Raw genomic sequence first — 13,357 nt, forward strand, 5'->3', positions numbered from 1 at the left:
ATACAATATTGCACGTCAAAGTACTCGCACTGCGTCGACCGTCAATTTACTAGGATTTGCGATTCGTAACTGTATCATGTTGATAATTTCTAGTAATTATTGTTGACAATTGTTGTTATACCTATTCGTGTAACACACGGCCGCTGCGTCGCCATTTCTTTTTACCCGACTGCGCGACGCAAAGGAGGGTAATGTGTTTATCAGCCTATATATGTATGTATGTATGTATGTATGTATGTATGTTTGTTCCTATGTGGCACTCCAGAGACCAAACGCGTGAACCGATTTTGATAATTCTTACGTCAATCGAACCGTCTTACTTTTGCGTGTGTCACTAAAGACATGACAGTAATCAAAATTCAATATGGCGACAACCAGACGCCAAAATTGAAAAAAAAAAAAAAAAAAGTTAACGAAATATGTCGAGTGGGGTATCACTGAATAGGTATTTAAAAATTAGTTATAGGTTTCTTTTACAGTTTTTCATTTAAAGTGACCATTTAAAATCTATAACGTTATAAAGTTATAGTAATTCTGTTCAGTATTAATACTGCACTGCGCGACGCAAAGGAGGCCAATGTGACTATGTGACTAATGACTATCCTATAATATAAATAATTTAGAAAATAAAAAAACCCGACTGCAAAAAAGCTATCTTTAGAAAAAAATAAAAAAAAAACTGAAAAGAAAAAAACAAGTTCAGTAGTCGAGAACATTGAATCAGTTTCATGATTAACATTTCGTATGTCAATTTGGACCTTAGAGTTTAAAAATAATGTCCAAATCGCTTGTGACGGATCCGGAACGAGGCATACGAATCGTTATGACACAGATAAAACAAACTATCATTCTTATACGAAACAGCAACTTCAACAGTCGGGACCCATTATTGTCGTCAACATTAGTGCCGCAGCCTAGACTTTTAATGGGTCCCGACTGTTGAAGTTGCTGTTTCGTATAAGAATGATAGTTTGTTTTATCTGTGTCATAACGATTCGTATGCCTCGTTCCGGATCCGTCACAAGCGATTTGGACATTATTTTTAAACTCTAAGGTCCAAATTGACATACGAAATGTTAATCATGAAACTGATTCAATGTTCTCGACTACTGAACTTGTTTTTTTCTTTTCAGTTTTTTTTTTATTTTTTTCTAAAGATAGCTTTTTTGCAGTCGGGTTTTTTTATTTTCTAAATTATCTTTTTTTTATTTAACACTTTTTAGTTAGTATTATAAGACGGCAAATTTCGCAATCTTGTCATTTCATTGAGGGAGTTAATATCGTGAGGATTATTAAGTAGCTTGCGGTGGTCTAAACTACTGATAATTAATCCATTTAGAGACCTAATGCGGCTCAAAGCTACATATGCTTGACCTTTTGCAAAAATGCGAGAACTTAAATCAACCACAGCTCGGTCTAAAGTCGTTCCTTGTAGCTTATGTACAGTAACACCCCAGCACAATATCAATGGCAACATTTTTCTCTCTATTTTGCCCTGTCCACGAAGTGCATCGAATTCTGTCGTCGATGGTTCGAATCTTACGCCTACTCCAGGGACATTGTTTTTATTAATAGCTTTGTCGTCGGACGATACAGTAAGGTAGGTATACGCGCGCGAGCGAGCGCGAAAATTTTTCGATATAAAAATCGCATTTTGATAGACAGTTGTAAATTTTTACTTTTAGTATGGCAATCAGTCACATCATTTTATCACGAAAATTGACAGTGCCGCAGCAGCAACGTTGCATCAGAGTACCTAATGCTGATGCAGTCGCCACCCGAATGTCACCTTTATCATACCTTAGAAAGTTATCGAAAACGCGAGCGAAGCGGGCGCGTTAATTTTTCGATATAAAAAAACGCAATTTGATAGACAGTTGTACATTTTTACTTTTAGTGTGGAAATCAGTCACATCAGTTTATCACGAAAATTGACAGTGCCGCAGCAGTAATGTTGCAACAGAGTACCTAATGCTACTGCAGTCGCCTCCCGAATGCCGCCCCGGGCCATGGCCCCCTTGGCCCTATGGTAAATACGCCCCTGTTTATGCCACATCGTATTAAATTCAGCGCCATCTGTTAGTTTACCAGGGTACTCTATAGTGTTAGCACATATTTGAAAAAAGTTTGCCCCTCCTTCCTAAGTAGCGCCATACGATTCAGGAGCAAACTTAAGTCAATCGAGTGTTGTGGCTACCCCCCCTTTTAGGGGTTGAAATTTTATAGCCTATAACCTGGCCGGGGATTTTCTCGGCAGATTAGTAAAGTTTTCATCAAAATCCGTTCAGCCGTTTTCACGTGATGCGCGTTCAAATAAACAGACAAACAGATAAACAGACAAACAGACAAAAATTCTAAAAACTGTTGGAACGTGTTCTGTTATCAATTCTAAGTATTCCCAGCCAACTTTTTTTCAAATATCTTCCATGTACAGACTTTCGACCCTCTTCAGCTTTATTATATGTATAGATAGATAGAAGATTTATTCCAAATGAAGTAATATCTCACCGTAAGCTGTAGCCTGTAAGTGACGCTTTAGGTCGTTAAAACTATCTTTCGAAGCAGAAGCACTCTGGGTTTGTCAATAGTATTTTATACAATCGTGATCTAATGACAGCTTTTTCAACCGAGTACCGCGTTTAGGTCACGAAGCTTATTTAATTTTTCTTAGGTACCTATTCTAATCAAATTTAATGATAAGGGAAACGTAAAAAATATAATTTAAATAGGTAATACATAACGATATGACACCACTTGACATATAGTATGTCAACTTTTTATACTTGCATACATACATACATACTTAAATAAATACGTACGTACATATAGGCTTCATTATCATATTTTTATTTATATTATAGGATAGTCATTAGTCACATAGTCACATTGGCCTCCTTTGCGTCGCGCAGTGCAGTATTAATACTGAACAGAATTACTATAACTTTATAACGTTATAGATTTTAAATGGTCACTTTAAATGAAAAACTGTAAAAGAAACCTATAACTAATTTTTAAATACCTATTCAGTGATACCCCACTCGACATATTTCGTTAACTTTTTTTTTTTTTTTTTTCAATTTTGGCGTCTGGTTGTCGCCATATTGAATTTTGATTACTGTCATGTCTTTAGTGACACACGCAAAAGTAAGACGGTTCGATTGACGTAAGAATTATCAAAATCGGTTCACGCGTTTGGTCTCTGGAGTGCCACATAGGAACAAACATACATACATACATACATACATACATACATATATAGGCTGATAATAAACACATTACCCTCCTTTGCGTCGCGCAGTCGGGTAATAAAAATATGATAATGAAGCCTATATGTACGTACGTATTTATTTAAGTATGTATTTATGTATGTATGCAAGTATAAAAAGTTGACATACTATATGTCAAGTGGTGTCATATCGTTATGTATTACCTATTTAAATTATATTTTTTACGTTTCCCTTATCATTAAATTTGATTAGAATAGGTACCTAAGAAAAATTAAATAAGCTTCGTGACCTAAACGCGGTACTCGGTTGAAAAAGCTGTCATTAGATCACGATTGTATAAAATACTATTGACAAACCCAGAGTGCTTCTGCTTCGAAAGATAGTTTTAACGACCTAAAGCGTCACTTACAGGCTACAGCTTACGGTGAGATATTACTTCATTTGGAATAAATCTTCTATCTATCTATACATATAATAAAGCTGAAGAGGGTCGAAAGTCTGTACATGGAAGATATTTGAAAAAAAGTTGGCTGGGAATACTTAGAATTGATAACAGAACACGTTCCAACAGTTTTTAGAATTTTTGTCTGTTTGTCTGTTTATCTGTTTGTCTGTTTATTTGAACGCGCATCACGTGAAAACGGCTGAACGGATTTTGATGAAAACTTTACTAATCTGCCGAGAAAATCCCCGGCCAGGTTATAGGCTATAAAATTTCAACCCCTAAAAGGGGGGGTAGCCACAACACTCGATTGACTTAAGTTTGCTCCTGAATCGTATGGCGCTACTTAGGAAGGAGGGGCAAACTTTTTTCAAATATGTGCTAACACTATAGAGTACCCTGGTAAACTAACAGATGGCGCTGAATTTAATACGATGTGGCATAAACAGGGGCGTATTTACCATAGGGCCAAGGGGGCCATGGCCCGGGGCGGCATTCGGGAGGCGACTGCAGTAGCATTAGGTACTCTGTTGCAACATTACTGCTGCGGCACTGTCAATTTTCGTGATAAACTGATGTGACTGATTTCCACACTAAAAGTAAAAATGTACAACTGTCTATCAAATTGCGTTTTTTTATATCGAAAAATTAACGCGCCCGCTTCGCTCGCGTTTTCGATAACTTTCTAAGGTATGATAAAGGTGACATTCGGGTGGCGACTGCATCAGCATTAGGTACTCTGATGCAACGTTGCTGCTGCGGCACTGTCAATTTTCGTGATAAAATGATGTGACTGATTGCCATACTAAAAGTAAAAATTTACAACTGTCTATCAAAATGCGATTTTTATATCGAAAAATTTTCGCGCTCGCTCGCGCGCGTATACCTACCTTACTGTATCGTCCGACGACAAAGCTATTAATAAAAACAATGTCCCTGGAGTAGGCGTAAGATTCGAACCATCGACGACAGAATTCGATGCACTTCGTGGACAGGGCAAAATAGAGAGAAAAATGTTGCCATTGATATTGTGCTGGGGTGTTACTGTACATAAGCTACAAGGAACGACTTTAGACCGAGCTGTGGTTGATTTAAGTTCTCGCATTTTTGCAAAAGGTCAAGCATATGTAGCTTTGAGCCGCATTAGGTCTCTAAATGGATTAATTATCAGTAGTTTAGACCACCGCAAGCTACTTAATAATCCTCACGATATTAACTCCCTCAATGAAATGACAAGATTGCGAAATTTGCCGTCTTATAATACTAACTAAAAAGTGTTAAATAAAAAAAAGATAATTTAGAAAATAAAAAAACCCGACTGCAAAAAAGCTATCTTTAGAAAAAAATAAAAAAAAACTGAAAAGAAAAAAACAAGTTCAGTAGTCGAGAACATTGAATCAGTTTCATGATTAACATTTCGTATGTCAATTTGGACCTTAGAGTTTAAAAATAATGTCCAAATCGCTTGTGACGGATCCGGAACGAGGCATACGAATCGTTATGACACAGATAAAACAAACTATCATTCTTATACGAAACAGCAACTTCAACAGTCGGGACCCATTAAAAGTCTAGGCTGCGGCACTAATGTTGACGACAATAATGGGTCCCGACTGTTGAAGTTGCTGTTTCGTATAAGAATGATAGTTTGTTTTATCTGTGTCATAACGATTCGTATGCCTCGTTCCGGATCCGTCACAAGCGATTTGGACATTATTTTTAAACTCTAAGGTCCAAATTGACATACGAAATGTTAATCATGAAACTGATTCAATGTTCTCGACTACTGAACTTGTTTTTTTCTTTTCAGTTTTTTTTTTATTTTTTTCTAAAGATAGCTTTTTTGCAGTCGGGTTTTTTTTTTCTTTTGAACTTGGCTTGGCACGCTGCCGCGTGTGTAGATACTTTTTTTTAAGTTGGGCGTCATTGTAAGGGTGGATTTAAATCCTTGGCCAAGTAACCTGTGGTACGGCAAATATGAGTATTCTTTGTTTATGGGGTTGATCAACGATCACCCAACATGAAATCCATAGTTTACTGATCATTTTGAATTCCACCCGTTAAAGGCACATGCCCTAAAGCATGAATCGGTTTTTATTATTAATTATGATTGTGATTGTTAAAAAAATCACGCTTTGATAAGCTTATAGGAGATCCGAACCGATAAATGCACTGATCAATGCCCATAATTCCTTTCATACTTATTTATTTAAAAATTTACCTTCTATTTGTACATAGTATACAACTCGGTTTTTTTCACAGCGGATTAGTCAAAACATACGAAACAGATTGGGTTGGTTCTACAGCAAAATTTGCCTAATATACATTCACCTCACAGAAGCTCGCTAAGGATTAAAAAAACGTCCGTTTCAGTAGGTTAGTTGTGCAGTGCAGGTAACAATGTACGTTTGATAATGTACAAACAAATCTGGCTTAATCCGTAAATCAGAATCAGCCGGACGGGCAGGCCATGCAATATTCACGGCTGCTGTTGCAACACCTACCTACAGGGCAACAAGCGTTCGCCTCATACAAACAGTATAAGTGAACATATTAGGAGGAATTTGACAAATGTTCAATGAGTTGAATCCTATATAAAGAGAAGTCCGATAAGCATTAAACTGTCAATTTGACAAATTGTTGAAATATCCGCCAAAGTACTTTCCTTCAATAAAAATTGGGTGTCCATGTATCCAGTAGTTATATAATGATTTTAACGATATCATTAACTGTAATTAATTTCATTTTTGGTACCTGCAAGTTTTTTCGCTGACTGTACTTTTCTTAACACAGGCAATTAATACTCGTCGAGACAATTCTAAAAACCCCAAACACAATTAGGTTAATTGCGTTGTTTTATAACAGAGTTCCTATGGCCACCTCCTGTCTCCATCATCTGATCAACTCGATGGTACCTTACACACTAACAGGGCAAGTTAACCCTTTACCAGGCTAAGGGATAAATATTTCCCACATACGGCACTTCAAACATGTGTTCTATTTTCGATCAGTATTCGGTTGTCATTTTTGAACTGTCAGCCTGGTAAAGGGTTAAATCAAAGCGTGTAAAAGTAAACACAAATCATTTTATACTGGTTCGTTTGAATCGCTCAGTGTGTTGACTGGGAACCAGGCCGCGCCGCTCTGAGCAATTTGCAAGCCAAAGCAGATTAACAGAGCTTAGCTCTCATTATTTATACCGGCCCGATTATCGGCCGAGCACGAGGTTTAACCGGTATTTAATATATCCCATGAAGTAAAAACAGTGTTTTATTAAATTTATTTATCACGGTATTAGCGGTAATATTGTTGAAAGCAGATCATTAGTAATTAAACATTAAGTCAGCGAGTTTTATTATGTGCAAAATATTATACAGTAAAACATATTGGGTAATTCGTCTATTACTGGCCACTGTTTAATAACTGGCCCCCTTATACTAAAAATGGTATCGTCTTGGGTCGTCCCATTAGTTTTTAGTCAAGTTCTTAAATTAGTCCTATTCTACTTTCGTCACTCATTCTACATTGAAAGCCACCGACGATTGACCTATAAACAGAATTCTTTTTATATAAGGTGGCTAGTTATTAAACAGTGGCCAGTAATTGTCGATTTACCCTGCATACATAGGTACATTCATATTTCTCAAAAATCAGGGAATTTCAAAGCCATGCTCTCCTTTATGTAAAATTGTCAAATCATTAATTTTAACTCGTTAATTTCCTTATGTCTTATTTAGAGACATAATTCTCCAATCATTCCTTGTCTAAGTAACGAACTGACAAATCAATGACTGCTCACTGTTGTAATTGTAGTTTCTCTATTGTCTCCAGCCGTGATCGAGCGCATCAGCACGCCGTCAACGCCGGCCGCGGCGTCAACGCCGACGCCGGCGTCAACACCAACGCCGACGACGGCGGCGTGTGCCGTATGCGGCGCCGCCGGCGCCACGCGCGCCGTGTCGCGTTCCCGAGCGCTGTTCTACGGGTTAAGGGAGGACGCGGCGGGCAGTCGGGTGTGCGACGCTTGCCACACGAGGTGCGTCCGCTGCAGGTGAGCTGTGTGTAGTTATCTCTAGGGCACCCATGAATACCTTGGCCTCTGCTGACACTGCGATCTATCCAAGGGCTATCAGATATTTGAGGGTTCCATGCTTCAGCGGCGTCTAAGTATTGAAAACCGTCTAGTAGTACCTGTTGGTGGATTGGGTTCATTGTTAATATATACTGTCAGTATCTGTGGCACTCTTCGCATTCTGAAGAAAATTAGATGTCATATATTGGAGTGAAGAGTTATCCTCGCGGTCACTTCACCTCTGCTCTGATGGTGTTGTTCAAACAGCTTTTCTCGACGAAAAACTTGACACTAACAGTCAGCGCAAAACTTGTGGAGTACCGGCTCTTTCGCAGAGGTCTCAAGGATACCGATCCTTAAAGAGGTCTTTACCTGGTTGCAGAGGTCTGCATCCAGGTCAAACGTTAGTCTCACTTGAATACGTAAGTAATGTAAACTAAACTATGACTATATTGTTGGCAGGTACACATGGTGTCCGTCGTGCCACGGGCCGAAGGTGCGAGCGAAGCGACTGCGGCACCTGCCGCCCAAGTGGCACGATCTCTCGCCTGAAGTCAAGAAACCTCTTCTTGATGAGTGGAGTAAGTTGATTGTTTCTTTGTCCTTTTGACGGTCTTCCGAAGAAACAGTTTGTTTTCATACGCTCTCTATGTCATATATTACACTTTACCAGGGATACTTTATAAGGGATATATATTTCCCACATACGGAACTTAAAACGTGTTCTATTCTCGATGAGTAAAACTGAAATTTGATTGTCATTTTTGAACTGTCAGCCTGGTAAAGGGTTAAATGTCTTTTACCCAACCCAGAGCCGTCTAAATCAGCAAAGTATCTTTTTTCAGCTTAGTTTCGTCAGTTATGTTATCAACTATTAAAAAGAACCCTTTTTATATTCAGCTGAATTCCTCATTTAACAGCTTACAGCCTAAATACTGGACATATTGTAACTTCCTTTCTAACAAAACAATTCTTCCGCAGACATCCCAAGCGACCTCAGCAAATGCTGTCTCAGTTGCTTCAAGAAAATCACCCGTTGGCTGGAAACGGTCGGCGAGCACCCAACCCCGGACCCGACCGAAGAGGAGGCGTCCAGGTTCAGAACCCTGCTCCGAGAACACGGGACGTCCTGGGAGAAGATGGCCGCCGGCAGTGGCAAGACGCCGGCCAGCTTCAAGGCCTTCTACTTCACGTATCGGAAGAAACTGCAACTAGACGCTTTGGTGGCGGAGCGGCCGCCGCCGAAGGGCAGCGATACCGATGATAGGTATGTTTGTATTGGTATTTCGTGACTATTTTGAAAAAAAACTCGTATCTTGTCTGTCAATCAAAAGAAAAATGTGGTAACTATGTATGGGGTACACATATGATTTAATAAATCATCACTACTTCAAAATCTCGTATCTCGCACTTATACTCAAAGTTAAAACGCATACTGCGTGTTGTGTGGTGATTAATGACATAAAGATATTTAAGCAGTACGGATATGTTGGTCGGACTTGAAAGGGTGATAAAGATAGTATTCGTCACTTAAATCACGCGGCGTTAAAAAGTGATGGGCGCTTTATCAATCCATCATGTCTCCGCTGATGATGATTTCTTTGTTGTCTTGAACAAGTATTTCAGTGAAAGAATCAGATACAGATCTTTACAACTGCTTACATCTATAAGGCATTCAAGAATAATCAGAATCTTGCTCTACAAATGGCTCTACAGCTCTTCCTTCTCTTACGCTCTTACGACTTGGATTTTCTTCACATTACATGCTGCATAGCGGCCTTTTTACATCTATAATCAACCCAAAACTAAAATATCACCTCGCTCTACATATGACTCTACAACCGCTCACTGTCTTACCGAAACTAGATTTTAATATTCGTCATATTAAATAGTGTATTGTGTATTGCACAGCGTGCTCAGTTCGGGCGACACGGACACGGCGAGTGCGGAGAGCCCGCGGCCGCCGCCGCCGCCCGAGCCGGCGCCGGCGCGGCCGCGGCGCGACGAGTACGACTCCAGTGCGACAGAGACAGCCGACGAGGAGAACGACGCGCCGCAGGCTAAGGTTTGTCCATTTAAAGTTTAACCTCCTTATGCATAAACGTTTACTAAAGTTGACAAACCGATAATAATCGTTTGTCCCTTTGCATCATACCAATACGTCGGAAAGGGACAAACGATTATTATCGGCTTGTCAACTTTAGTAGACGGTTATGAATAAGGGGGTAAATGTGTAGTAGTGTGTTTAAATTTTAAACACAGGATCATAGTGCGACCGCACTTAGTGCTGCAAGCGACTAAAATGCTCGATACAGAATACAATTACTACGTTTCGACACTTTTGAACTTGGGGGGATAAATTTTTTTGCTATATGATATTTGTAGTAGTAGTAGTAGTAAAACACTTTATTATACAAAAATCAAAACAAAACAGGAAAAATAACATTCGTCATTAGTACAAAGGCGAACTTATCCCTTTAAGGGATCTCTTCCAGCTTGTTGTAAGCTGTCAAGTAACTAAGGTGGTTGCCAAGTGGCCTCCGCAGTCGTGTACATAATATATATTCGGTACGTTAAAATGTCCGAACCAAATTCAAAGGAAAATTTCATTAATCTCTTTTTTATTTTTTCTAAATTTTAATTTTGATTTGTCAAATACAACGTAGGCCCACTCGCATCATCCCACTAACCCGGGGTTAAGCGGTTTAACCGTTAACCCAGTGTCAAATTGTACCGGTAACCATGGTAACTTCAGGCTTAACCGGTTAACCCCGGGTTAGTGGAATGGTGCAAGGGGGCTTTAGAGTCTAACGGTGTGTAAGACAGCGTTCTATAACTAAGGAAGTATGTAATCTCCCAGCAGGTCCCTCCCCCCTCGGCCGCGCCGGCCCCCCCGGCCGCGCCCGCGCCCGCGCTGCTGCGCAACGGCCCGGGCGCCCCGCCCCTCACCGTGCGCGACGTCGTGCTCAACATGATCGAGATCAGCTTGCTGAAGAACAACCAGCCCGTTCCGCCCAGCGTCAAACCCAAGGTCGGTAAAAAAAACAATGTTCTCTGATTTTTTAAGCCTGTTTAAAAATAACATGTCTCTTTTTAGAACAGTTCTCAGATCATATACATATGAACGTAGAATGTATTTAGTAAGGTGTGATTTTAACACTATTCTTTGAAATTGTTGGCCATACTGAACGGTATTTAACTTTGGCAACGGGATAACGCGTCAACCGATAATGCGAAAAGGCAAAATGTTTTTACAATCAAAAGTATATTTTGGGTTTACAACATTGTGGCTTCATACTGAAAGTTGTCCAGTTTTCAGTTCATGTACATATTTACCTACCTGACAATGTATGACAAAACTTTTTTTATGATATAGAAGGCAAACGATCAGACGAATCGCCTGATGGTAAGCGAATAACGTCGCCCATAGACTCCCGGAAAACAGAGGGGTTAAAAAACCCTCTATTATAAAGTTAACTGTTTTCTAACCCTACCTTGTGTCCACAGGTGACCTCCCACGCGCCGCGCGAGTCGCTGGCGACGCTGAGCGTGGTGAACAGCGGCCACGTGAGCGCCCCCCCGCGCTCCCCCAACCGCCCCGCCACCATCACCCCCCTGCAGCCCGACGCGCCCAAGGAGGGGGTGGTCGTGCTGCACATCGAGCCCCGGGACCAGCGCGAGCGACCCGAGCCTCTGCTCGACCTCAGTGTCAAGAAGCCGAGACATGAGCACGCCTTCCCTCAGCCTGGCAAAACGGTTAGTATAATACAGAAGGATATATTACAGGGAATTCACCGTTCAGGGGATTATTCCGGAGATCGCGAGTTCAAACCCCAGCTCGTACCAATTGAATTTTTCGGAACGTATGTACGAAATATCATTTGATATTTGCCAGTCGCTTTTCGGTGAAGGAAAACATCGTGAGGAAACCGGACTAATCCCAATATTCAAGGCCTAGTTTACCCTCTAGGTTGGAAGGTCAGATGGCAGTCGCTTTCGTAAAAACTAATGTCTACGTCAATTCCTGGGATTAGTTGTCAAGCGGACCCCAGGCTCCCATGAGCCGTGGCAAAAATGCCTGGACGACGCGAGGAAGAAGAAGCAAATATTATAGGGGATTCAGAGATAATCTCCAATCCCCTCGCGCAGTCCAACGCCCCCAAAGAGGGCGTAGTTTTACACACCGGAGCCGTCGTTAAGTGTGAAGAGAGAAGGGTAAAGGGAATATATTTCCCATTTTATATTGAACTTAATTTCCCTTTAATAGTTTTCGTGTGGAAAAACTAACGCCCGACTCAAAGCCATTGGGTCCGATCCTTAGCCCGATTAGTTCAACAACATTTTTACTCTAACCGCTCCTGCGCTAGGCTAATAGGACGTATACATATATGTTATTTCAAGCCTGTAACTTCCCACCAATCTGAAACCCCGATCACCCACAAAGATTCAACAGTTTGATTACACAGCTTCCCTCTTTCACATATTTCATCTCTCCACAGGTATCAATATCTCAACCGCAATACCGCAACTCGGACTTCCAACAGCAGTACCGTCCTCTAGAGCGCGAGTCTCCAACCCTCTACAACTCCAAGCCGAAACCGGTCGCCGCCGCCCCACGCCCGACCTTGAAACCCGCGCCGAACCCCAAGGGTTCCATAACCTTGGGCACCCCGCTCGAGTCCCGCTACGAGCCGCGACGGACCCCCCCGGACACGAAGCCCGGGTCCATAACGGCCGGGACCCCGGTGCATGGGACTCATGGACACCATATTCCGGACAAGCAGCGGTTTCACGAGATGTATAATAAGAGGAAGAGTCCGGGTGGCGCGTATTATCCGGGAGCGCAGAATGCGCAGAGGCCGCAGAGTCCACAGTCTTTCTCACCGGTTAGTATGTCATGTTTTCGAAATTGTCTGGTGCTTTTTAGCTCCTTGTATCAGAAAGGGAAGCTTGTTTTTAGAAGTTACACGTTTTCGGGAAAACTGGCCCGTATAAAATAAAAAAAATATTTCAAATTGGGACCTCGCTAATTTGTCCAGCATAACATTCAATTGTAACAAACTTGAGGTGACAATTTGATTGATTTTTAACCAATTGAATCAAACGTTACTAGCACTGAATTTTTAAATTTGCATCGATTTTCAGTTCTTTTATCAAAATTAAATGATACGGACCATTTGTGGTAGTGCTTGACATTCATTAGTGCCTTGTAATAAACCTAAATTCAAGAAGAAATGAATATTAAAAAAAAACAATCTTATTTGTATACAGAACCCAGCCTTCGGCCGTTACTCTGGCATGGACCAGCGTCAGATAATCATGGCGGACTTCATCACGTCGAAGCAGATGCCGGGCGGGGCGAGAAGAGAACGCGAACGACCAGCGTCGCCGTACTCGCAGCCTTCTGTTATAAGACATTCTTACCATGTGCACCCGCCACCTCCACCCGGTGAGTTGATATATGATCACATTCACCCCTTTTTACAGAACGGTTAATGTCGACAGAAATTATGAAACACTTTCAACCCCTCTGGTGTTGCAGATGTCCAAGGTTAAGCTTAACATCAGGCGTTTCGTCTGCTCGTTTACCTCCTATCGATCGAGATCTTTTTGTAA

The 13,357-nt window shown here is 41.0% G+C and overlaps 1 protein-coding gene across 1 annotated transcript in view; it reads left to right on the forward strand.

The window, feature by feature from the left end:
• LOC134800353 (nuclear receptor corepressor 2-like) overlaps nt 1-13,357 on the forward strand; it is a 112,294-nt gene that overhangs the window by 83,829 nt on the left and 15,108 nt on the right. Inside the window, exons 16-23 of the mRNA XM_063772852.1 lie at nt 7,501-7,720; nt 8,204-8,322; nt 8,723-9,008; nt 9,653-9,806; nt 10,602-10,772; nt 11,249-11,497; nt 12,241-12,627; nt 13,013-13,190. Of these exons, the coding sequence (XP_063628922.1) occupies nt 7,501-7,720; nt 8,204-8,322; nt 8,723-9,008; nt 9,653-9,806; nt 10,602-10,772; nt 11,249-11,497; nt 12,241-12,627; nt 13,013-13,190 (1,764 nt within the window). The remainder of the gene's footprint in view (nt 1-7,500; nt 7,721-8,203; nt 8,323-8,722; nt 9,009-9,652; nt 9,807-10,601; nt 10,773-11,248; nt 11,498-12,240; nt 12,628-13,012; nt 13,191-13,357) is intronic.

Source organism: Cydia splendana, chromosome 19 (assembly GCF_910591565.1).
Source record: "Cydia splendana chromosome 19, ilCydSple1.2, whole genome shotgun sequence".
Lineage (NCBI taxonomy): Eukaryota > Metazoa > Arthropoda > Insecta > Lepidoptera > Tortricidae > Cydia > Cydia splendana.